We start from the raw sequence: 26,575 nt of genomic DNA, 5'->3' as shown, positions 1-26,575 counted from the left end.
TAAAGGCCTGACAACTGGTAAACTGACCCATTCCTCATTGGTGACTCAACTGTATAAATAGAGTGGCAGCTTAGTGGGAAAGCACTTAGCAACTCTGTTGACACAGACAACAGAAAGGGCCACTAGAGTGGCAAATTGAACTGTGCAAGGTCAATTAACCCTTTCACCTTAGTTTTTTATTCTAGCTCTCTTACTTACTGTGCCTGTGAGAGCCACACTGTATGTGTTAAGACCAAACACAATGATAAATCATGGCTACACGTATTGACAAATTCTGCCAAATTTCATGAGGCACATCCGTTTTTAGTGTCTTTAATGCCTCCTTGGCTACTCTCATCTGGTTTTAATTAGGAATCATTTTCAAAGAAGAGAAAAAAACTCAAATACACATGTCCATTATCAAATTATGAATTGATATTGATAACTAGTAAAGTTTTTTGGTGTGAAGGGTTTTTTTTTTTTTTTAATGTTAGATTCACCTCAATTTTATCCTAGGAAAATCAGATTGAAGAGTAACTTCAGATGGACAATACTACTTGAGAAAGTGTACACTATGCTAAAGGGATTTATAAATCACAGGCCTTATAGCTGTTGCATGAAGTTTTATCTGTGACTACACTTTATTACTTTTAAGAAAAATGTTGCATCTTGAAGTACAATGTATTTTTTTTTGTTTTGTTTTGTTTGTTTTTTTGTTTTTCGAGACAGGGTTTCTCTGTGGCTGTGGAGCCTGTCCTGGAACTAGCTCTGTAGACCAGCTGGTCTCGAACTCACAGAGATCCGCCTGCCTCTGCCTCCCAAGTGCTGGGATTAAAGGCGTGCGCCACCACCGCCCGGCTACAATGTATTTTTTAAAGACAGTAATAGACTTCTTTTAAATACGTGGATTTGAGAGCAAGGATCCTATTACTACACACTCTAAAAACTAGAAAAACCACATAGCAGCAAGGTGTTCAAATATTTGGTAATGAACACCTTATGTGAAAAGCCTTATTTCTATGAAGTATGTGAGACTGCAAAAAGATGCAGTTGTTCAGTGATAAACTAAGGCCATCTACATAAACGCAGTGTCTTTTATTGCATTTTTGTTTTTACGACAAGGTCTCATGTAGACTAGTTTGGCCTCAAAATCCCTTTGTACTCAAAGCTGCCTCAAACTCCTGATCCTGAGGTCTCCCAAATGCCAGGATTACAGAAGTATTAACACCACACTTAGCTCTATATTCTTCCACTACTCACGCCCTCTAAGACATCAGCATTACTTTATTACAGTTAAAATGTCAAGCCAAGTTTTTCCAACCATACTAGTTATATAACACTGAATCTTAATAATAACTTAAAAATTACTAGTTAAAGGCAGGCATGGTGATGCATGCCTTTAATCCCATTACTTGGGAGGCAAAGACAATGGATCTCTGTGGGTTCAAGGCTAGCCTAGTATATACAATGAGTTTCCAGCAAGCCAGGGTCTCATAGTGAGATTTTGTCTCAAGCAAATGAGCAAACAAAATCATCTACTCAAATGCTAACAGGTTGAGGACAAGTCTGAAGGAATCCAGATCCAATGAAGATTAACAGCAGCTTGAAACCTTTCAGGAGCAAGGGGTGTTCTCAGCTCTGGTTTTGCTCAACTTTTCTGAGTCAGAAAATGCAAAGAGCAGAAGAATTCTACCTTCTTGGAACAGAGGCTATATTTATTGACTCCTATGGCCATATTTAGATCAGTGAAGGAAGAGACCAGCCTTGTGGGCTGGCTTTCCTCTTAGTCTTTTCATAATGCAGGCTAGCCACAAGGCTCTCTCCCATGTCTCTCTCTATTCTTTCATAACACCAGTACAACCACAGTCAAAGGAACTCATTAAAAGAACTGAAATTGGCAAGGAGCAGCAAGGCTAATGGTAAGCAACAACAACAACAACAACAACAAAAAGCAGCAAAGAACCCTACACCTGCTCTAGAACAAGCTAGAACACACTGCTGCTTTCTCAGAGTAGGCAGAGACTAGAGCAGACATTTAGTACACAGCTGCTCCCCTCCTTCCTGGAATATTCTCCCGAATCAGAAGCAGAATCCTAGGACTCAGTATTCAAATACCTGACAAAATTCAAGAATTTATCTTAGCTATCATCAGACTTTAAGAGAAATAAAAACAAAATGATACACTGTGCCAAGTAAACACACAATTTAGCTAAAAGAGATAAGTTTAATTAAGACACAGTACACAGTTTCTGTAAAGCAAGTATTACCAGATTCCTCTCAGGAATTCACTTCTTTCTTTTCTAGATAGCCACATAAAGTAAACTATGAATCAAAGTTCTACTTCCCAAAGTAGTAATTATTAAACCCCCCAAAAAAATCATTTGGCATATTATACAGCTATGTCTAGATGGGTTCTGAATAATTGCAGAATCAGTTTGGGATGTGAGTTTAGACCTAACTCCTAGGCAGGTAACCAAAATATAAACACCTAGAAGCTAACAGTCAAGTACTAAGTTTTTCTCTTATTAAATAAAGCAAAAAAACCGCTTTAACATAGCATCTGAGTCAAGAAGCTGTTATTCCTGAGCAACTGTGCCAGCGAGGATATCTATAAAACATTCTATTGGGATCAATTTTCAATTTTTATTCAAATAAACAAAGAAACAACAACAAATATAGATCTCTCCTATGAAGAAGTACAATCAGGAGGGTTTAGAGGATTTTAAGAATTAGCTACGATGGAGATGAAAATGCTGGTGGAGGTTTAATTTTTAAGGTCTTATTACTTTCATTAACATTCCATTTCATTCCATACTTTTTGAGGACACCACACCAATCCATTTTTTACCTAAAATTTCTGTAGTTTGGGGGGTTATGATCTTAAAACATGTGAACCCATATAAAGGGTCATAACAGAAACGTCTGGCACTTGAAAAAAGTTCATCTTAAGGAGGAATGATGAAAACCAAATTAAAGACAGAATCCCAGTAAAAGAGATACCCTTGTTTGCTTTTTTCCCCTTTGATAGCTTTACTGATGAAGTCCTCTGCAATTCAGTTAGACGGCAGTACAACAGATAAAGGACTATCAATCTCTTTACCTTTTTGCAAGAAAGCCTGATATAGATCCTCAACTGGGAAATATTTTTTGTAACAGTCTTCTAACTTTCCCTGTTTCCTTACCAGTTTAGTTTTTGTTTAGTTTCCTACTTCTCTTTCTCAGAACTAGAAGGTAAATCTTTACACTACCTTAAGTTATACTAAGAAGCTCTTCTTTATTTGGTAGAAACTGTGTGTGCGCTAGATAGTTAGGAAATAGCAGAAAACAAAACTAGAAACTGATCAAATAATCTCTCTCTCTCTCTCTCTCTCTCTCTCACACACACACACACACACACACACACACACATGCGCACGCATAATTTTTTGACTCTATCCATTGAGAAAAATCTTCCCTGAGAAATACTGAACTCTTTAGTGAGAAAAAAAAATGTTATTTCGAGACAAGGTCTCATTATGTAGCTCTGACTGACCAGGACTCACTATGCAGACCAGGCTAGTCTTGAACTCACAAAGAGCCACCTGCCTCTGCCTCCTAAGTGCTGAGCACTAGATTACAGGTACATGCCACCATGAAGATCAACTTTTTAGAAATTTAACAGGCCTGTTTAGTAATTATATTTTTGCATCAAAGTAACTATTTTTTTCAATTAAAAATGGGCCATATCTCTTTCAAAATACCTGATTTTAGGACTGGGGCAATGGAAATACAAGGTGTCTTTTATTATGGTACACTGAAAGGGCACACCAATTCTGTGCTGTTTATAATGAGTATGTACAGTGTAAATTTCATCATAAAGAAAATTCATTTTCTTTTCCTTTCCCTCTTTATAGTCCATCTGTTCTCTTTATTTCTAAATGGTCTTGCTATTCAGCCATATTGGCCTCAAATTTCTCAGTTCAAGTGATCCTCCTGTCTCAGTCTTTCAATTAAGTGGAACTATAGGTATGTGCCACTATGCGTGGCCCATCAGAAAATTTTAGAGAAACTCCAACTAAAAGCGCTTCAATATTCCCCAAAAGTATAAAAGTCAAAAAAGGAAGCTCATGCTTGAGTAGAAGACCATGAAGAGACAACTAACTGTGACTCTGGATCACAAAAAGGAAGTCAGCAGGACCACCACCAAACCGTAAGCAGATGCATGGGTAAGCTGGGGCTCCAGAGAGGACTCTGGTGAGCATGCGTACTATTCCTGCTGCCATACTGGTGGACTCCCAAACACCTGCAACTCCAACTCAGGGGGATAAGAAGTCTCTGGCCTCCACAGGCACTGGGACTTACATGCAATGTACCCCCTCCCCACCATACACAAAATTAAAAATAAAATAAATTTTAATTTGGAAAAAAAATTACAGGTAAGCTAACAAGTTATATCAATGTAAATTTCTTGGTTTTAAAAAGTTTACTAAGGTTAAAAAGACATTTGAGAAAGCTGGATGAAAAATACGGAAGTATATTATCATTTTTATCTTTTAGTGTATGCATGCATCTATGTATGAGTGCAGGAGCACATGCACCAAAGTGTCAGAAGATATCATAGGTGTCAGTTCTTGACTTTTAACTTGTTTGAGACAGGATCCCTTTGTTGTTAACTATAACATACATCAGACCTATAAGTTTCTGGGGGATCCTCCTGTCTCCACCTCCCGTCTCAACTTAAGAGAGAACTGTGACTAGGGCAGTGTACTTAGATTTTGAACTCAGGTCCTCTCATATTTGTGTTTTAAGCACTTTACCCCCTGAGCCATCTCTGTCATTCAAAAAATGTTATTATTTTTTGTTGCAGTTTTAAAGACTGAAAAATTGTTTGAGAATGGAAGTCTAAACAAAAATGTATTGGATTACATTTTAAAAATAATTGGGAGGGGTGTGTTAGTTTCAAACGGGCTCACTACATAGTTCCAGCTGACCGCCATTTCACAGAATTCTCCTTCCCCAGACTGGGTGCAAGAATTACAAGTGTGAACCACCACACCCAGCTTCAAAGTAACATTTGAACTCAGTGATCATAAATCTCCTTTATCTTTTATTTTCACACTAAATACGATCCTCCTGAAAACTGTCCCAGAATCTCTATTTTGTTTGTAGCTCCCCTCCTAAAATTCAGTTTGTCAGTGTCCCTCTTAAAATATGCCACCAAGATTGTTTTTAACATACTAATAGAGTGTTACATTTCTTTTTTTATGCTTATCTTGCTATATGTTTATTAACACAAGTTATGGTTGGAATTTAAAAACAGCAAAGCCAAATAGTTGGCCTAATTCAACATGCAATCAAATGAAATGAGCATTTATTTCTATTAAGATCAAACTAAATCTTTCCATTTTATACTTAAGCATTGATTTTTCTTAAGCAAACTACAGAATCACATTTTTCTTTAATTAGTCTTATCTTTTCAATTTCTGGTATGCAAACTAGACAGCTTATTCTGAAACATAATTCCATCTTTTATTTACTTGCAACATACTAACTACATACCATCTGGAGTGAACTACAAAAATAAGAATCTGTTGTGGCTGGAGAGATGGCTCAGCAGTTAAGAGTTCTTGCTCTTAACTAAACCCAGGTTCAGGTCCCAGCATCCACATGGTGGCTCAAAACAGTTTATAACTTCAGTTCCTAGAAATCTGATGCCCTTTTCTGGCCTCTTTAGGAGCCAGGTGTCGTATATATACACATGCAGCTAAATACTCATACAGATAAACCTGTAAAGTATTTGCCACTGGGACTGAGATGTATGTACCTCAGTGGCAGAGCATGAGATCAGCATATCTAAAACCCTGGGTTTCATTCCCAGCATCTTTACCCCACCCACCAAAAAAATTGCCATGGAGAGTGGTCATAACTGATTAGAAGAATAGGTAATAGAGCCAGGCAGTGGTGGCACACGCCTTTAATCCCAGCACCTGGGAGTCAGAGGCAGGCAGATCACAGTGATTTTGAGGCCAGTCTGGTCTACAGAGTGAGTCCCAGGACAGCCAGAGATACACAGAGAAACCCTATCTCAAAAAATAAACAAACAAACAAATGACTTCTCCCCCAAAGAAGAATAGGCAATAGAGAAAATCCTATAATGGGATTAAGTTTGGAGTGAGATTTTAAGAATAAATAGCATTTATTTTCTGTTTGTTTTTGTAATATAGGGCCTAAACCACATGAGGAAAATGTTCTATCTCTCAGCTACATCCTCAGCCTTCTTTTTATTTCTTGAGATAGATCGCATTAAGTTACCAACGTTGGTCCTGAATTCACTCTACGATCTAGGCAGGACTTTTTTTTTTTTTTTTTTTTTTTTTTTTTGGTTTTTCGAGACAGGGTTTCTCTGTGGTTTTGGAGCCTGTCCTGGAACTAGCTCTTGTAGACCAGGCTGGTCTCGAACTCACAGAGATCCGCCTGCCTCTGCCTCCCAAGTGCTGGGATTAAAGGCGTGCACCACCACCGCCCGGCCTAGGCAGGACTTTTAATTTGCTGTAGCCTCCCAAGTAGCTGGGATTACAGGCTCTGCCACTGAGTCTGGCTACCATTTTAAAAATGATTTTAGCACATTTTTAATTGACAGGTTATAACTGTAGTTATGTATAGAACTCAGCAGGGGATTTCAATATATATGTGTGGTAATATGGATCAAGGCCTACCACTTAATTCATAGGCTATCTCCATGTGCTATGAATATTCAAATTCCTTCCTATTAGCTATTTTGAAATCAATTATTGTTGGCTATACTTATAATACTATGCTATAGAACATGAGAAATTATTATACCTATCCAACTGCATCCTATGCTTGTTATCTATTGCTTCTCCATCTCTTTTCTCCTATTTTGTCTCTGGACTCTGGATCCATCATTCTATTCTTTATTTTGAGATTAGTCTGTAGTTTCCAAACACATTTCTGTGTTTCTGTGGCTGGTTTACTTAACATAATGTCCTACAACAGTTCTGTCTAGATTGTTGCAAATGACAGAATTTCTTTGTTGTTGTTGCTGAAAAATATTTTATTCTGCATTGGCTTCATCTACTTATCCAATATAGACCGCTTCCATATCTCGGGCATTGTGAACAATGTTGCAATGGAAACACAGGTCTCTTTTGGACATACTAATTTAGCTGTCTTGTGGCTGTGTACTCAATGGTGGGAGTGCCAGCTGATACTGCAGTTCTGTTCCTGAGTAAGTAGCATTTGAAAAGTAGGTAAGAATACAGTGTAATGATTGTGATTTTCTGATGGAGGAGGGTCTATGTGTTACTTTAATTGGTTAATAAAGAAACTGCTTGGCCTTTGATAGGACAGCAGCTTAGATAGGCGGAGTAGACAGAACAGAATGCTAGGAAGAAGCAAATTCAGGCAGACGTTATAGCTCTCCTCTTTAAGATGGACGCAGATTAAGATCCTTCCCGGTAAGACACCACCTCGTGGTGCTACACAGATTATTAGAAATGGATTAAGATGTGAGAATTAGCCAGAAGAGGCCAGAGCTAATGGGCCAAGCAGTGTTTAAAAGAATACAATTTGTGTGTTGTTATTTTGGGGCATAAACTAGCAGGCGGCTGGGCGGCAGGAACACAGCCAGCCTTTCCTTTCTACAATTTTCATATTTGACTTTTGAATACCTATTTGCTCATTAATTTATAGTTTATTTTATACTAAGATGTGACATATTAGAAAACATAAAGCAAGTCATGATGGTATATACCTATGACGTCAGAAATTAGGAAGTAGAGGATGAGTGCCAAACCACATAGCAAGACTGTAGACAAAACAGAAGGAAGAAAAGAGGGAAAGGGAGAGAATTTATAAAAGTTATAAAAGATAATCGAACAAAAGTCCTATAATTTTCTTCTTTAATTAAGTATTTTTTGTAACCAGGGTCACTTTGGGAAACGACTCCCCTACTTTAGAGTCTAATGTTCCAAACTAGGTCTAAAATGAGCATGCCATAATTTATCCATTACTGCAATAAACCAATCAAAATACAATGCAAGCACATGTGTAACTTTATATTTTTTAATTGAGACAAGGTCTCATCATATAGTACTGTACCAAGGGGCCTACAGGTTTGGTGTTTGGATGTACAGAGGTCTTAATATAAGCTCAGGAGGGAGCCCTAAGCTGCTTACATATGAACTATTTCTTCTCTTAGTGTCTTAGGAAAAGAAGTAAAAGCAATATAAAGCCACATGGAAGTAAACAGACAGGAAACTTCCACTCAAGATGAGCCTGAGAATGAAAAGTCTGCCAATTAAAATTCTACCTACTTAATTATTACATTTTACTTATCAATAGGAAATTACTCATTTCACAGTCTAAACTTATGTTCAGATCTGCACAGCAACCCCAAAGTCTCTAACTGTCGACAGCACGGCAGTCTGTTTGGAGCAGGTGCACAACCTACACATCTGTACATCGGAGCTCTACCTCAAAAGCCTCCAACAGTTTCTCAGATTATTTCTAATTAAGTTCCTTCCATGATCCATATTATCAAAAGTAGTAAAATTGAAATCATCTTATTTTTCTAACTTCCAGAAATTTCCTATTGTTGACGAGTCCCAGGAATTACAGTAATCCCAAACTATGCCTAGTATAGTAGTTGGGGTCTAGAAAAGACTAGAGGTGATGAAAACAAGTAACCTCTCACAACTGCTTATATTCGTATTCTTTTTTCTTTAATGACATTATCTACTATGTAGAAAAATCAAAGTTTTCCTATGTATTTTATAACGTATTACAGAAAAACTGATATTCATCAGTGCACCAAAAGAAGGTGGTGAATGAAGTTTTAAGTACAATAAAAATTATTCTTTGACCTTTGCATAAGAATAAATGTATGGGCCCAAGCCAGAGACCTCTGTAGGACCGGGCTCAAGTCAGGGACCTCTGAGGGAACAGTTCCGAGCCAGAGACCTCTGAAGGACAGCGTCCAAGCAAGGGACCTCCACAGGAGCAGGCCTGAGGATACCCGAGGCAGCAACCTCCACAGGAGCAGGTACAAGGGACTGACCAGCAAGGGAGCAGGCCCGAGCCAGAGACCTCTGTTGGAGAAGGAGGCTGCTTGTTGGTTCCTGGCCACTGAGTCCAGAAATAACCACACAGAAACTGTAGGCAGGCGGATCTCTGTGAGTTTGAGACCAGCCTGGTCTACAAGAGCTAGTTCCAGGACAGGCTCCAAAACCACAGAGAAACCCTGTCTCGAAAAACAAAACAAAACAAAACAAAACAAAACAAAAAAATCACTGCTTGGCCCATTAGCTCTAGCTTCTTACTGGCTAACTCTTACATATTAATTTAACCCATTTCTATTGATCTGTGTATCACCACGTGGCTAAAGTTCCGTCTGGCTCCAGCAGGGCTTACATGACTTCTCTCTGACTCTACCTCCTTTCTTACAGCATTTTGTTTAGTTTTCCTCACCTAGCTCTGTTCCCCTACAGCTCTGCTACAGACCCAAAGCAGTTCTTTATTCATTAATGGTAATTACAGTATACAGAGAGAAATCCCACATCAGACCTCTGCAGGACCTCCAAGGGAGCAGGTCTAAACCAGGGACATCTATGTGAACAGGCCTGAGCCAGAGACCTCTGCTAGAGCAGGCCTGAGCCAGCCAACTCCACTGGATCAGGTCCAAGGCAACCTCCACAGGAGCAGGTATAAGGGTGTCACTGCTGAGGAAGCAGGCCTGAGCCAGAGACCTTTACAGGACTGGAAGCAAATCAGTGAACTCCAAAGGAGCAGGCCCAAGCCAGACCTCAAAAAACAATACTCAACTTCATATGGAAAAGCTAGAAACTCAGGATAGCCAAAACAATCATGTACAATAAAGAAACTTCTGGAGGTAGCATGATCCCTGACTTCAAACTCTACTACAGAGCTACAGTACTGAAAACAACCCGGTATTGGCATAAAAACAGACAAGAGGAACAATGGAACCAAATCAAAGATCCAGATATCAATCTAAACACCTACAAACACCCGATTTTTGACAAAGAAGAAAAAATATCAAATGGAAAAAAGAAAGCATATTCAATAAGTAGTGCTGGCATAACTGTGTATCAACATTTAGAAGAATGAAAATAGATCCATATCTATTGCCATGCACAAAATTCAAGTCCAAATGGATCAAAGACCTCAACATAAAACCAACCACACTGAACCTCATAGAAGAGAAAGTGGGAAGTACACTTGAACACATCAGCACAGGAGACCACTTCCTAAATATAACCCCAGTAGCACAGACACTGAGAGAAACAATTAATAAACGGAACCTCCTGAAACTGAGAAGCTTCTGTAAAGCAAAAGACACGGTCAACAAGACAAAACAGCAGCCTACAGAATGGGAAAAGATCTTCACCAACCCCACATTGGACATTGGAGGGTTGATCTCCAAAACACACAAAGAACTTGGGAAATTGGTCATCAAAAGAATAAATAATCCAATAAAAAATGGGGTACAGAACTCTCAACAGGGGAATCTAAACGGTTGAAAAACACTTAAGAAAGTGCTCAACATCCTTAGACATGAGAGAAATGCAAATCAAAACAACTCTGAGATTCCATCTTACACCAGTAAGAATGGCCAAGATCAAAAACACTGATGACAACTTATGCAGGAGAGGATGTGGGGTAAAGGGAACTTCCACTCCTCCATTGCTGGTGGGAGTGCAAACTGGTATAGCCACTTTGGATATCATTATGGTAATTTCTCAGAAAATCAGGAAACAACCTACCTCAAGACCCAGCAATACCACTTTTGGATATATACCCAAAGGATGCTTAATCATACCACAAGGACATGTGCTCAACTATGTTCATAGCAGCATTGTTTGTCATAGGCAGAACCTGGAAACAATCTAAATGTCCCTCAACCAAAGAATGAATAAGGAAAATGTGGTACATTTACACAATGGAGTACTACACAGAAGAAAAAAATAACATCTTGAAATTTGCATGCAAATGGATGGATCTAGAAAACCTCATATTAAGTGAGGTAACCCTGACCCAGAAAGACAAATATCATGTGTACTCACTCATAAGTGGCTTTTAGACATAAAGCAAAGAAAAACTAGCCTACAGTTCACAATCCCAGAGAACCTAGACAATGAGGACCCTAAGAGAGACATACATGGATCTAATCTAAATGGAAAGCAGAGAAAGATAAGATCTCCTCAGTAAATTGGGAGCATGGGGACCATGGGAGAGGGCAGAAAGGTAGGAAAGAGAAAAGCAGGGGAGTGGAGAAATATATAGCTCAATAAAAACAATTTTAAAAAGAATAAACGTATGGAGCATTATTATGCAAATTGTCTCCTAATCCTTTTAGACGTAATCAAGCAGGCTGTATAACCATCCATCTTGGGTGTGCTACAGAAGATTCCTCTACAACGGTATAGATACTGGTGAGGTCTTTTCCAACTTCAGAATTCTAGTGTCAGATCCTTAAATTGGTTTTGTCCTTGGTTTTCCCCCAAACTGAAGTATTTTAACATAATTTTTGAGAATGCATTAATTATTTGAGAATTTCATACATACATACGATATATTTTAATCATATTTATCCCTATTATTTCCCCTAACTCTCTAGATCCAGTCCCTATGCCCCCTCCCAAATATCTAGCTAGCTAGCTAGCTGCCACCGAGTCCAATTTGTGCTGTCCCTATACCGATGAGTGTACAGCCCTTCACTAAAGCACCTTTAACATCTCAGACTCTTGTGTAAGTTCTTTCTTGTATGAGGTTTTGAAACAACAGTAGCTAGGTAGATGTAAAAAGTGTCTAATTAAGATATGCTTCTTTTCATTGGCTGCTTATGAAATTATAAAAGGTAAGGAAAGAATGAGTGATTACTAATGTAGAGCAGAGGAAAGCAGTACTCATTGGGAGATACAAAGAGATGGCACAGGCAACCACTACATCAGAATGGCCACAGAACTGCTCATTGATATTGCAAAGAGCTAAAAGACTGGCACAAAACTAACTACATCCAGACATCTCCTTCGAAAAACATACAATTAAGGACATTTTAATAATCAAAATAAGTAACAACAGGGAATATAGTGCATATTTAATAGCTACCAATGTGTAAGATTGGTTGAGTGATAAAATAAATAAGTTAAAATTTCAAAGTATAAACCCTGGTAATTCTTGGTACACAGAATGAGGGCTGGGAGATGCTCAAGGGGTAAAGCATGTGCCACATGGGTATGAGGACTACAGTTTGCATTCCTTACACCTGTGTAAATGCCAGGGCAGATGTGGCTGCCTGCTTGTAATCCCAGCACTTGGGAGGGAGACACAGGGGATCCCTACAGCAAGCTGGCTAGCTAGACTGGTCAAGTCTGCAAACTCTTAAGTTCAACTGAAGGGCTCTGCTTCTGTGGATAGGCTAGACAGTACGTCTTGTGGAAGACGCTCTACACCAACCTCTTCCCTCCATATGCACATGCACCCTACACACAGTCACGAACGTTTCCCCCACCACACACACACAATCACACACATACTCAAAGAATACAAAAAAAAATTACAGAATCATAAAATATAACAGGTGAGAAAGCAAAAGCAAACGATCAATTTAAATCAAACATTACTTAATATCACCCTAATCAAACAGGTCTGTTCATAGAAGTTCAGATAACCATTGTTCCTAGAAGAACAGCATGAATTATACCACCCAAACTTTTAGAGAACAAACAAAGCATGCACAAAAATGTACAAATAACTAAATTAGGAAGATGATGTCAAGCATAAATGGAACAATCCTAAAACAAGCAAACAAAACTCCCTTACACTAGGGCTGGTGAGATGCCTCAGCAGGTAAAAGGCACCTGCTCAAGCCTGACAACTTGTGTTCAATCCCTAGAACCACATGGTGGAAGGAGAGAACCCATTCCTCAACATTCCTCAAAGCTGTCCTCTGACTTCCAAGCACATGGTTGCCAGACAGATAGACACACGCGCGCACGCGCACACACACACACAGAGTAAAAAAAAAAAAAAAAAGGAAGCTACAAACTTGTTAATTAGTAATCTACCCAAAATGTTTAACTATATCTAAACACACAGATATTGCAATTCTCAAAGGCTATGTTATCTAGCATGTGTTATCCACTATCCACAGATGAGCACTTGAAATGTGCTAGAACTGAGAAACTAAAATTTTAGTTTTAATTTGTACTTAAATTTAACAACATTCTACTCAAACTTCAAATATGCTTAGAACAATTTGAGTTTGCAATTTGCATTATCACCTGTACATTTTAAGAAATCACAACACAGATAAAGTATTTTCAATAAAATTTAGTATCAGAAAGGAAGTGTGCTGGAAGTATAAATGTAAAATATACATCATATTTTAAAATCTAATAGAAAATGCTAACCTCTGAAATATCTTGTAAATAAAGCTGTGTGTGTGTGTGTGTGTGTGTGTGTGTGTTGCTACAGTTAGAACCATGGTGGCTCATACCTATAATCTCAGGACTCAGGATCACCAGTTCAAAGTTAGCATGACTTCAATGGTAAGATAAAGGCCAGCCTGAGCTGCACAGCAAAACTCTATTTCAAAAGATGTGTGTTTATGAAGGGAGGTTGTCTGAGTAGTAGAACACTTACCTAGCATGTGCAAGAGATCGGATTTAATCCATAGAGCTACAAATAAAACCCAAAATGTTGAATATTTTTGATAGATTTAAATTAAATACACTACTAAAGTTAATTTCATGTTTATATCTTTTATTCTTTTCTAAATTATATCTGTTGCTGGTATCTGTCACAAAGTACTGTTCTCTACCATTTGTCAGAAATCAGGAGGGTCCACTATGCAAGATTTGGAAGTAGAATATTTCTTCTCTCCTAGTGCATAAAACATTACTTTAGGTTACTCAAAACCTGTATATTTTATATGCCACAAACTCATTTGTCTATTCATAAAGTAAATGAAAATGGATCAGAAGAACACAAAGAGTTTTTCATATTGGTTCCAGGACCCCTGGAGATCTCAGAATCTAGGGGTGCTCAAGTACTTTACATGAAATGAAGTGGTATTTACACACAACATGCTTTTTTCCCCATATACTTCAACCCTTCTCTAGCACTCAGCTCTGAAGAGCACTTACTGCTCTCACAGAAGACCTGGGTTTTGTTCTCAGCATCCACATAGCAATTCACAACCAGTTATAACTCTTCGTTCCAGAGGATCTCACACCCTCTTCTGGTCTCCACAGATACCAAGCACACATGCAATACCCAGACATACAAGCCTAAAAACACTCATTACACATAGAATACAAACAAATCTTAAAAAAAAGTTAAATCATTTTGAAACGAATTATAATACTGTACACAATGCAAATGCCATATACTTGTTATATTGTATCACTTAAGAAATGACAAAGCCTGTACATACTCAGTATACACACAATTTTTTTTCCAAAAATTAAGTGCATAAATTCCTTATCTGTGGCTGAATTGTATTCCACTGAGTTACTGAAGATTGATAACATTTAGTCAGCATTCTGCTAAGATAAATAATCAAGAAACTGAATAACAGAGCTGGAGAGATGGCTCAGCCATTAAAGGCTGGGCTCACAACCAAAAATATAAGAAACCGAATAACATTGACGTAAAATCTTTGGCTCTTCTTTTGGCTCGATTCCCAGGCTCATGTTAATGCTTTTTATTTTTAGGACAGTCAAATGAGGCCTTTTAGCTTACAAAAAGTTTTGATAAGCCTAATTTGAAGGAGACTTTTATGCTGCCAGAACTATACATATACCAAGGTGTTCCCAGCAGGCTTATGTGTAATGTAAGACACACTGAAGTAAACATGTAGGGCAGCCTGAGGGCGGATAGCACTCACTACCTCAATACAAGCACTATCTCAGTACCCTCATATTCAGTGAATTCATGGGAAGCCCAGTTTAAGGTTCCTGCAGAATATGCAGGAAATCCCTGACTCTTATTTTTACCTGTCTTACACTGTATTCTTACTTATGCCTACAGTTGTGAAAATACAACCCCACAACATTTTTAATGGCAATATCCAAAAAAGACCACAAGATGGAGATATTACTCCATTATTTTTAATATTTGTATTTTACATTTTTTTCATACTTTCCCCCAAAGGTTAGTTATTCCAATACATTCTTTTGCCTTATAAGGTCTTGCACTTGCTAGACAAGTACTCTACCACTGGGTGCAGCTAATTATTTCTCTTTTTTGAGATGAAGTTTTGGTTCAGCTCAAGATGGCCTTGACCTTTCCAGGTAAGGCAGGCTGGTTTTAAACTGACGATCGTAACTGCTGGAATTACAGGTGTGGTCTACCACACCTGCCTTGAAAATAAATTGACAAGGGGCTGAGGATACACCTTGCCGGTAGAGTGCTTGTTCTACATTCAGATCTCTTCATCAACATAAACTATTTGTTCAGAGCTTGCCAACATAAGTTCATAACCAAATTTAACTCCAAATGACTATTAACTATTGTAAAAAGTCAAATCAACTTAAAGATAATGTGAAGAATTCTGTACTATAGGCTTTAAAGACAATTCAAAATCATAAGTTTTGCTAATTATTTTTAAATGTCAGCACTGTTGAAAGCTGAAGCTTTTCACAAGATCAACCTAAATTAAAGGTAAAATACATCTAACAATGTGATACCAAAAGACACATTAATTCCCCAGAATTACTATGAAAATTACATCATAGTCGCATGCACATCATCAAATCTTTAAAGTAATACGCTTTACTTAAACCAGGAAGACTACTTCCATGTGGTTAAAAGAGCCATAAAAAAATAAGATATAACCAGCTGCAAATAAAATCACAATCTCAAGCCTTAGTGTAGCTGAAAGGTCCATACAAAAATAATGTAGATATAATTAACTACAAGCAAAGCCGCAATTCCTGACTTTCCTACATTAGTCTTACTGTCCCTTAACTTCCATAAATCAACTCAAGCCACCAACTATTGACACAAACACCACTTAAAAGCCAAAAAATATAAGTATAAATAAATAGTAATCTCTTTTCTTTCAGAAACAGGGTTTTCTATGCAGTCTTAGACAGCTAGGAACAGTGTAGACCATGTCGGTCCTAAATTTGAAAGAATTCTCGAATTTCTGTTTCCCAAGTACTGGAATTACAGTTATGTGTCACCATACCCCAAATAAATAGTAATATTGATTTGTTTAGTTTTTCGAGGCAGAGCTTCTCTGTGTAGTCCTGGCTGTCCTAGAACTCTCCTTGTAGACTAGGCACCTCTGGAACTCACAGAGATCTGCCTGTCTCTGCCTCCTGGTGCTGGGATTAAAGGCATGTACCACCACAGCCCCATTAATACTAATCTTTTCAATAAAAGTGTGATCACTGAAAATAACTGCTGATAAAATTGGCAACTTCTAAATTTCTAAAATTCAGAGGTTTCTTGGTAATATACAAATGCAAATAATCATGGAATGCCCTCTCAAACCTTACTTTTTTCAGTGGTATTAATCAAGTTCTAAAGCACTGGCTAAAAATAAGAAGTTTCTATCTTTCTTAGCCGGCATACCTTTAAACCCTCATACTTCTCTCTGGTCCAGTAAATGGCAATGGTGATGTTCTTCCTTCTGGTCTCAACTTAATTAATGTTCATAATACACCTCACAGATAATACCACATAGCTTTTTAAAATTCTTGTGCTTTTTATAATCAGGAGTTATATGTATTCCTGAATTTGTTTAACTAAAGAAATTACTACCTTGTAGAATTTTTTTGTTCTCAGTCGCATTTGAGTACTGTATGCCCTTGATTTTATTCTTCATCTTAGACTCAGTTTAAAATTAAATAACTCAAATTCTATTCCTGACTGCACACAGCCTAATGGCTACTGCTGTACTAGCAACTATTAGAATAGGCACCCTTTAATAATGAAGCATACTGTTTTATGCACATTTTATAAGCAAAGTGCAGAATGCAGCTTGCCCTTGCTTTTGCAATAATCTGATCACATATGAGATCCCACTTATTGGTTGGTGGTAAACAGGAATACTTATTGAAAAAGTAAATGGATGCTAACTTTACTTAATTTAGTATCCAATAAGATAAAGAAGAAAACACAAATTCTAGATTAAATTTCTAATTTAAGTCCTCATGGTCAGATCCCCATCTCCACCAGAAAGTGTAAGTAATACCATAAAACACGGATATTCTGCTCTTAAAGTGAGATATAATGTTATTCAAAAAACAGTGAAAATATTTTACATTCATTTGTATAGGACTCACCTTTCACAATTAAATCTTTACTGACAATACTGATTTCTGCAAGGTACACTGACTACAGCGTTGTTACAACAGGGTCCAAGGCCCCACTTTCCACAACTAGAAGTCTCCCTTCACTCTAACTCCGTTCCTTTATTTCTTCACACGATTCAAGAAAGGCTTTAGAGTAGCTTTAATTGTACAGAAAATTCACTGGTATCATCACCACGCAAATATGCCCAATAATACGTGTTTTAAAAACTTATAAAGTATTATACTAATGACTCACACAATGATTCCTTCACGGATAGAAAATCTAACAAATCTGGGAACCCACTTTAAGATTGGTAACAGGCATCTTATAAAAGTACTTGTAACTTTTAACTGCCACAAATACTCTCCTCTCACTAACCGTCAAACCAAATATCTACTCTTACTTCCATCCTATAATCTACTTTACTCTGAACCATGACAAAAGTACGATTTTAAAAGAGGTCACACTAGTCACTAGGTAAGGTCAGAACAGACCTCTGTCGGTAATTGGGCCCAGAGATGCCAATTCTACTTTCCCAATTCAATGTAAAATATTGTCTATGGAAGCTGAGTGTTCTACTGATTGGCACTGAAAAGATTCCAAACACCAGAAGTTTCTGTTCTATCAGCTCTAGATTTTTATGTGGTAAAATTTTCACAACAAACTTGCCTTTCTCTATAAAATGTGCTTAAGCAATTCTCACTAAGCTACATTAAACCTTTTGTACACAAGAAAAATAAACTAACTCTAATAATCAAATCTTATTCAAAGCTGTATATAATTGGACAGGTATTTATTCATCTCTAAGTCTATACACAATATGCCAACATGAGAAATATGGTTGGAGGGTGATCTTCCATATTAGAATTTGCATATCTCCCTTTCTCCAAATTAAGAAATAATTTAAGATCATAATAAAAAGGAGGAGACTAATTACACAACAAATTTAAAAGGAAATAAATGCTTAAAGATTGAACTATATACTGGCATCACAAGAGCACTGGATTTCACAAAACAAATAATTAGATATAACTGAGAACTGCAATGCAGATTCACCAGTAAATTAGAAAAGGCACCTTCATCTTTTAAAAAAGGGCCATGTTAGGGTTTAAGAAGGCCAATTAATGATTCTTCTTTCCCATCCAGAAAATAGAGGATACAAGCTAGGCACAAAGAGAATATATGGCACACTTATTACTAATGAAGCTATTAGAGAATATTTGCAGATTTTTAAAGTAAAAACTATTTATTCTTAGCTGGAATACTCTACAAAAATGTCGTATAAGGGAAAATGAAAGGAAGGGAAAAACTAGATCTGTCACTGATTCCATGATAAATAAGGGAGTCCAAGGAGCTGTCCAATGAAATACAAATATTATGTAAAGATCTAGAATTTAAGCTAGACTTAAGATTTTCAACAGCATGTTCTCCTCCCTGCACTGTGTTCAACTTTCGGGCCCTGACTCTTCTCTGGAAAGATGCAATAGTCATATCAGAGTGCCCTATGAACAATTAAAAAGCATTCTAAGAACAAGCTAAACTACTGATATGCCATCTAAACTCACCCTCTCCCAAAGACGTCTGAAGTCCCTTCCTAAATTTCTGGAACATCTTGAAATACATAGATAGTCCTTTGCTCTATTAGGGCCTTAAAAAGCCATTATATAAGTGTAACCTATTGTTGAGTAAAAACTATCAAGAAAACACTTGTTTGGGGAATTGTAATTTACTTTTTGTTGTAATATCTATATGATTATTTCATTCAGTATATACTGAAGTGTCTAACAGGTATCTAAACAATCTACCTTTCTAAAAAAAAAATAAGGTAACTCTTAAAGCTGCCTAAAAAGCCATGTAATTGCAACTATACAGCTTAGGAAAGACCTGAAAAGACAAAAGGTGTGATCTAATTTCTGTTGCCCAATTTTTTTTCTGTCTTCTCTCCTGAACCCACCAGTTCACTGAAATAAGTCTTATTGAGGTAACCAATGACCTAAAGTGTTAAGTCCAGCCAATTTCAGAGCCCGTCTTATTTAATCTTCATCATTTTGCTCATCTGATCATTTCTTCCTCTCTGAGATATTTCCTCTACTTGACTTGGAAGACATCACCTTTCTTTGGCTGGTACTTTCCTATCTACCTCACTAGTTCTGCATCTCTCTGATCACCATCTTTCTGGCTTAGTTCCCAGACCTCTTTCTTTATCTTCTAGATTCATTCTTTTGGGTGAACTCATCCAGTTATGTGGTTTCAAGTTACCTTCTAAGTACCAAAAGCTAGTTCATATCTAGATCAAAATTTTCTGTCTAAACTCCAGATTAAATGCCTTCATGCCAGCCCTACTGTGTTTAACAGAAATGGCAAATTTAATGTGACCAAAAACCAACCAGAGTCCTCATTCAGGCTTCTACAATTGTTAACTGCCTCCTTAATCTTTAGAACTGTCTTCAATCTCTCTTCTGTTAAACCATCTGTTGTAGTTTGCTTTCCTATTGTTGTGATAAAGACCATGACCAAAAGCAACTTAGGGAGGAAAGTGTGTGTTTACAGCTTATATTCCATTATGAAGAGAAGTTAGAATTGAACTCAAGGCAGGAACTGAAGCAGAAGCTGTGGAGGAACACTGCTTACTGGCTTTCTTCCTATGGCTTACTCAGCCTGCTTCCTTATACATCCCCACACCACCTGCCCAGGAGTGGCAGCACCCACAGTAGGCTGAGCCCTCTTGTGTTAATCACTTATCAAGAAAATGTACCAAAGACTTGCATACAGGCTAGTTTGGTAGATGCATTTTCTCAAATGAAGGTCCTTCTTTTCAGATGACTTAAGTCTATGTCAAGTTTAGAAAAACAAACAAACAATTAGCTAGCATAGCATCTGAGTGAAACATTGTCAGTTTATGATCAAATTAAATCCAGAATCTAATCACTTTATACTAATCTCACTGCTATCACCCAGGCCTATGCTTCATTCTACATTACCATTATTTCTCTAAGTAACTAATGCCTTATAAACTATTCTTAACACAAAGACACGACAATGTTTAGTTTACATCTAGTCAATACCCACTCCCTAACGTAATTATAAATAAAAGTCAAAGTCCTTACAATGGCCTGTAAGTCCCTGTATGATCTGTCCTTACCACTTACGACTTGGATCGTGTCCCCTATTACTAATCTCCATCACTCTGCTCCAGCCATACTGGCTGCTTTGTTACTCCTTCAAACACTCAACAAACTCCTGCCGAGGCCTGTGTACTTACTTTCTTCCTTGACTGCGTGCCCACCATGCTTGCTTGTCAACCAAGCTGAATGTTCCTCCATTACGCTATAATCTGAGTTAGATATATCATCATATATTAATCGTATATCATATTAATATACATTGTATATTACTGATATATCAATGCAATTATTATTAATTTTAATACATCAATATATTTCATAATATAATATTATATGAAATTTAATTATTTATATATTAATACAATAATATAATAAAATATAATTGAGTCCTTCTAAAATTAGTATGTTGGAAACCAATCCCAACAGTGGTAAGTACTAAGATGTAGAATATCTGACAATTGATAGGTTATAAGGGCAGAGTCCTTATGAATGGAATCAATGCTTTATGTCTTCTAATTTCTCTGTCCATCTGCTACCTTTTGCTATTTGTGTACTTACCCCACTAAACTATTAATCTAAACGAGGCTAAAAGTTTTATGTTTAAGAGCCAGTAAACACCAAATAAATCTCCACTGAATGAACAGTAGTCTTTCTACTGTTCTGTTCCCAGCATCTATGAGTCAACAAAAGATTGTTTGGCTCTTGCTTGAATTAAACTTTAAACTTTAAACAGGTTAAGTTTATATCTACCAACTATCTGACCCCAAGAAAGTCTTCCAAGAAAGTTAAGATTCAGAGCAAAGAATTGTCCGATCTATTTTTCTGTGTCAATAGAATAAAGTTTCTTTTAGCTTTCTTTCTTTTCTACTTTGAGAGCTAAACACAGAAATACAGATTAAAACAATTTTCTGGATTCTTTCCAAATTTTACCAAATTTTCTCAATTATCTATACATATTATCCCATCTTTCTTTACAAAGTTAAGGTGTCTAGTTGTTCATACTAATTCACAGCATGAGATCACAAACCACAACAGTGCACAGATAATGCTAGATTAGATAATCTAACCTTTTTAAAATATGTGTATATGTGTATAGATTTGTACATATGATTACAGTACCCACAGAGGCCATATCAGACTGTCAGATCCCCTACAACTGAATTGCAGGCAGTTGTGAGCTAAAAAACACAGGTACTAGGAACAGAACTCCATTCCTTTGCAAAAACAGGAAGTAATCTTAACCTCTCCAGCCAACAGATAATTCAAGTTTGAAATCACTACTGCTGAAGTCTCGGTATTCTTTCTCTTCTCTCTCTCTCTCTCTCTCTCTCTCTCTCTCTCTCTCTCTCTCTCTCTGTTTTTTGATTTTTGTGGGTTTTGGTTTTTGGGGTTTTTTGTTGTTGTTTTGTTTTGGGACAGGGTTTCTCTGTGTAATGGCTCTGGCTGTTCAGGAACTCACTTTGTAGACCAGGCTGGCCTCAAACTCTGAGATCCGCCTGCTTCTGCCTCCCTAGTACTGGGACTAAAGGTGTGTGCCACCACTGCCTGCCTCTGTATTCTCTTAAGGAAGCTTAATTTTTATAAACAATTCAAAAGTACCGCCAAGATTTTCTTTATTGGCTATTGACCTACTTTGCTTTCTGTTGCCGTGGTAGAACCCTGGTAAAATAAATTTAAGGAAGAAAAGGGTTTATTTTGGCTTATATTTCCAAGCCACAGTCCATCTTTAAAAGAAGTCAAGGCAGGAAATGAAGCAGAGACTATGCAGGCATGCTGCTTACTGGCTTGCTCGCCTTGCTTTTTATATAACTCAGGACCACCTGCCCAAGAGTGGTACCATATACAGTGTGCTGGGCCCTCCCATATCAATCGTTTAGTCAGGAACATTCTCCCAAAGACTTGCCAACAGACCTGCCCACAGACCAAACTGATCCAGGCATTTTCTCAATTGAGATTCTCTCTTTACAGAGGGCTCTAGCTTGTGTCAAGTTGAAAAAAATACTAGCCAGAACAGCTATATATAAAACTCTTCATTAGCTGCAGAATTTAACCAATCTTAATGAATACTCAAACAAGTATTCTCAATATTAAAATGAGTCTTAAGCTAGCAAGATGTCTCAGTAGCTAAAAATATCTGCTGTCAAACTTGACTAAATTTAATCCCTGGGACCCTCATGGAAAGAGAACACCAACTCCCAAGAGCTGTCCTCTGATTTCCATGTTTGCCATGCATGCATGCACACATACATACATAAATGTGCTTTGATTATTCCTGGTGTTAGAGAGACTGCTCAGTGGTTAAGAGCACTAGCTGCTCTTACAAAGGCCCCATGTTTGGCTCCCAACAGCCACAGGGCATCCCACAATTGTCTGTAATTCCAGTCCCAGGGATCAGATGCCCTATTCTGGCCTCTGTGGGCACCAGGCACAAATGTGGTACACAGACACACATGCAGGCAAAACACTCATAAACATTAAAACAAACAAAAAACCTAGAGCAGCATTGTGATGTGATACTATAAAAAAAAAAAAAGGTGTAAGCACATTAACAGAGATAGGCACACACACTGAAATGAAAGGGAATAGGCCAGATGGAGTGGCACGTGCATTCAATTCCAGTAGTCCTCGAGGCAGGTGGATGAGTATCTGTGAGTTTGAGGCTAGCCCAGCCTAACTCCTAAGTTCCAGGCAAGCCAGTACAGCACAGTGAGAAACCTTGCAGGTGGGGATAAGGAGCTAAGTAACCTAAATAAGTAAATAAAATAAAAAACAAACAAATAAATGGAAAATGTATAAAAGGAATTATTTCCTGTTATACCTAAATTATTTTTTTAAAAAATTAAAAAGTAAAATGAATCTTCTGGCTTGATGTGGTGAGAAAAGCCTATAATCTCAACACTCAAGAGAAGCCTGAGGCTGGAGAATAAAGGTTTAGAGGATAGCCTGAGCTACATGATCCTGTCTCAAAAGCCAAAACCCAGAAACCCAGGCACAGCAGATACGAACAGATTAAGCAGCAATTAAGCAGAGGAGGCAGAGGCAGGCGGATCTCTGAGTTCTAGGACAGCCAGGACTACACAGAGAAAACCTGTCTGGAAAAACAAAAACAAAGCAAAACAAAAAATAAAACTAAAAACAAAGTCTTCAAACTTACATTTTCACTAATTACTGTTACATACACTATATTATCATTTACTTTAGAAATGAGGCATATTTTTTCTCTGTGAGCAGGAAGTGGCACCGGGTAACTTTAGTTACCACAAAACCATTTGTGTTTAAGAATTTGAGATGTTGGCTGGGGGCCCTTGGGATGAAAAAACAGGTGAATCTCTGAGTTCAAGGCCAGCATGGTCTACAGCTGAGTTCCAGGACAGCCTGGCTGTTACACAGGGAAACTGTGGGGGGGGGGGAGAATCTGCGATGTGAAATATTTAGAACTCATACAAAAAAATGAGAACTGTTAAGTTCGGTTCCATGGCAATTTTATACTCAATAATTTTATATACAATCATGAAATCAAAATGCAATGATTGAAAGTTAAATTTCTATTAAATAGCTCATTTTAATTTCCTTTGAAAGCTTACTATCTCATAGCCTGTAGGAAAAGGTCCGTTTCATAGCTAATCCTGTTGTGTGCCTTTTCTTTTTTTAAAGTTCCACAAGTTATGTTTTGTGTGAAGAACTTCACACAATCAGCTCTTGGGAAATTCTGTCTTTCATTCCATAACCATGAAGTGGCATGTCTATTTTTTCTGTTCACTGTTTCAGGTAGATCCTGGATAACCCACTCAATCGCAAGGTAAAGATCCAAGCTAAAACCAGAACAGCTAGGCATAGAGAGGCAAAGACGAATACACAGACTATCCTGGGCTCCTCTCCCAACAGCACCCCAAATACCTCAAGCCCTGAAGGCTTCACAGATTCTCCTCTGAGGAGAGGAGGCTACAGATTCTTCCAGATTTCTAAAAGGAACACGAATACTAAGTAGCAGAGTATAACGATTACGAAATACAGTGCAAAAAAAAAAAGGCAAAACTGCTAACAGACGCTGGGCAAAACGCATTCTCTCTTCCCAGAAAAAAAAAAAAAAAAACAACGAGGGAGGGAGGCAGATGAAATAAAAATACGTTTTAGTGGGAAGATGACAATTTGGGGTGACACATAGTTACTGTGTCACACTTGAGAGGGAGTCAGTGTAAAAATGGTCTACCCACACCTCTCTTCTACCTCCAGCACAGTCTTTGGGGGTGGGGAAAGGATGGTCTCCAGGAAGCGAAAGCCAAGGTATCGGCACTCCCAGGCTGGTGGCACCGTCCAGTCTGGTACTGGGACCAGAAGTTCCGAAGTTGGCGCGATGGTGAGGGACTGGGAAAGCGCTGGCTGTCAAGTGGACCGGGCTGAGCGACGAGGTCCGGCCCGGCGGCCCGCGCGCTTACCTGCTGCACCCCGAGGAACTCGTAGAAGTTGAGCTGCACCTCCTCCACCAAGTCGAACAACTCCAGGTCTCCGCTCTCCCAGGCGCGCACCGGCCCCACGGCCGCCAGCAACAAGAGCAGCAGCGGCCACAGCGGCGAAACGGACGACAGCGGCCCGGGACGCCGACGCTGGGGAAGCCGCGCGGGGCCGAAGTCTGGAACCCACATCGCGCAGGGCTCTGAGGTCGGGGACAGCCACGCCGTGCGCCGGCCGAGAATGGGGACGTGGCGGGGGGCGCGGGCTGCGGGGACGGCGCCTGTCAGTCAGGAGCGCGGGCAGCCGCCCGGAAGCTGCTAGCCAGGCTGCCCGCCCGACGGGAGCAGCAGTAGATGCAGAGAGGACGACAGGCCGGGCCTGCCCGAGCGGTGACCGGTCGCACCCCCGGCTCCCTCCCCAGGTCCTTGCCCCGGGCCTAGGAACAGCTGGCGAGCAAGCGCCGGCACCCAGACTCCCGTGTGGGAGAGGCTTCCCCAGGCCTCAGCCTATCCCAGGCCTCGCTTCCGGTGACATCACGTCTCCTAGCAACTGTGGGGCGGGGCCGGGGCCGGAAGTAGGAACGCCGGCAATCTGGATCTCTGCCCTGAAGATCAGCCTTTTCGTGGCTGGCGCCTGTAGTAACTGCACGTGTTTCTGGTCTAGCTAAGAGACTGGACAATTACAGACCGGAATGGCTACTCTTAGGTTTTCCTCCCGGTGCTTTCCATCTTGCCCTCCTAAGTATTGACCATTAAATGCATATTTCAAGATCGATGTATTGATTAGGGCTTCTGCTCCCGTGCATTTTATTATTTGATCAGTAAAGATGGGATGAATTGAACCATTGACTAAAACACACAGATCCATTCCAGTGTATTTGGTGGGAAAAAAAAAAGGAATTTAGCCAAGAAAAAAAATTGTACTTCTGCTCACCAACCCTGCAACTGACAAAGGTCTGATCTCCAAAATACATAAAGAAATCAAGAAAGTAGACCGTAAAAAGCTAATCAACCCAATTATAAAATGGGGCACTGAGCTGAACAGAGAATTCTCAACAGAAGAAGTTCAAATGGCCAAAAGACACTTAAGGTCATGCTCAACCTCCTTAGCGATCAGGGAAATGCTAATCAAGACAACTTTAAGATACCATCTTACACCTGTCAGAATGTCTAAAATAAAAAACACCAATGATAGCCTTTGCTGGAGAGGTTGTGGAGAAAGGGGTACACTCATCCATTGCTGGTGGGAATGCAAACTTGTGCAACTACTTTGGAAAGCAGTGTGGCGATTTCTCAGGAAATTCAGGATCAACCTACCCCTGGACCCAGCAATACCACTCTTGGGAATTTACCCAATTTACCCAAGAGATGCCCTATCATACAACAAAAGTATATGCTCAACTATGTTCATAGCAGCAGTGTTTGTAATAGCCAAAACCTGGAAACAACCTAGATGCCCTTCAATGGAAGAATGGATGAAGAAAGTATGGAATATATATATATATATATATATATATATATATATATATATATTAGAGTACTACTCAGCAGTAAAAAACAATGACTTCTTGAATATTGCATGCAAATGAACGGAAATAGAAAACACTATCCTGAGTGGGGTAAGCCAGACCCAAAGAGAGGAACATGGGATGTACTCACTCATATTTGGTTTCTAGCCATAAATAAAGGACATTG

At 38.7% G+C, this 26,575-nt stretch overlaps 1 protein-coding gene across 1 annotated transcript in view; it reads right to left on the bottom strand.

Moving 5' to 3' along the window:
• Positions 1–25,383, bottom strand: part of Dnajc1 (DnaJ heat shock protein family (Hsp40) member C1) — a 177,671-nt gene extending 152,288 nt beyond the window's left edge. Inside the window, exon 1 of the mRNA XM_057787983.1 lies at positions 24,866–25,383. Coding sequence (XP_057643966.1) covers positions 24,866–25,072 — 207 coding nt within the window. The 5' untranslated portion in view covers positions 25,073–25,383. The remainder of the gene's footprint in view (positions 1–24,865) is intronic.
• Positions 25,384–26,575: the final 1,192 nt, after the last annotated feature.

This window comes from Chionomys nivalis, chromosome 13 (assembly GCF_950005125.1).
Source record: "Chionomys nivalis chromosome 13, mChiNiv1.1, whole genome shotgun sequence".
NCBI lineage: Eukaryota > Metazoa > Chordata > Mammalia > Rodentia > Cricetidae > Chionomys > Chionomys nivalis.
This window is presented reverse-complemented; position numbering and strand designations above follow the sequence as displayed.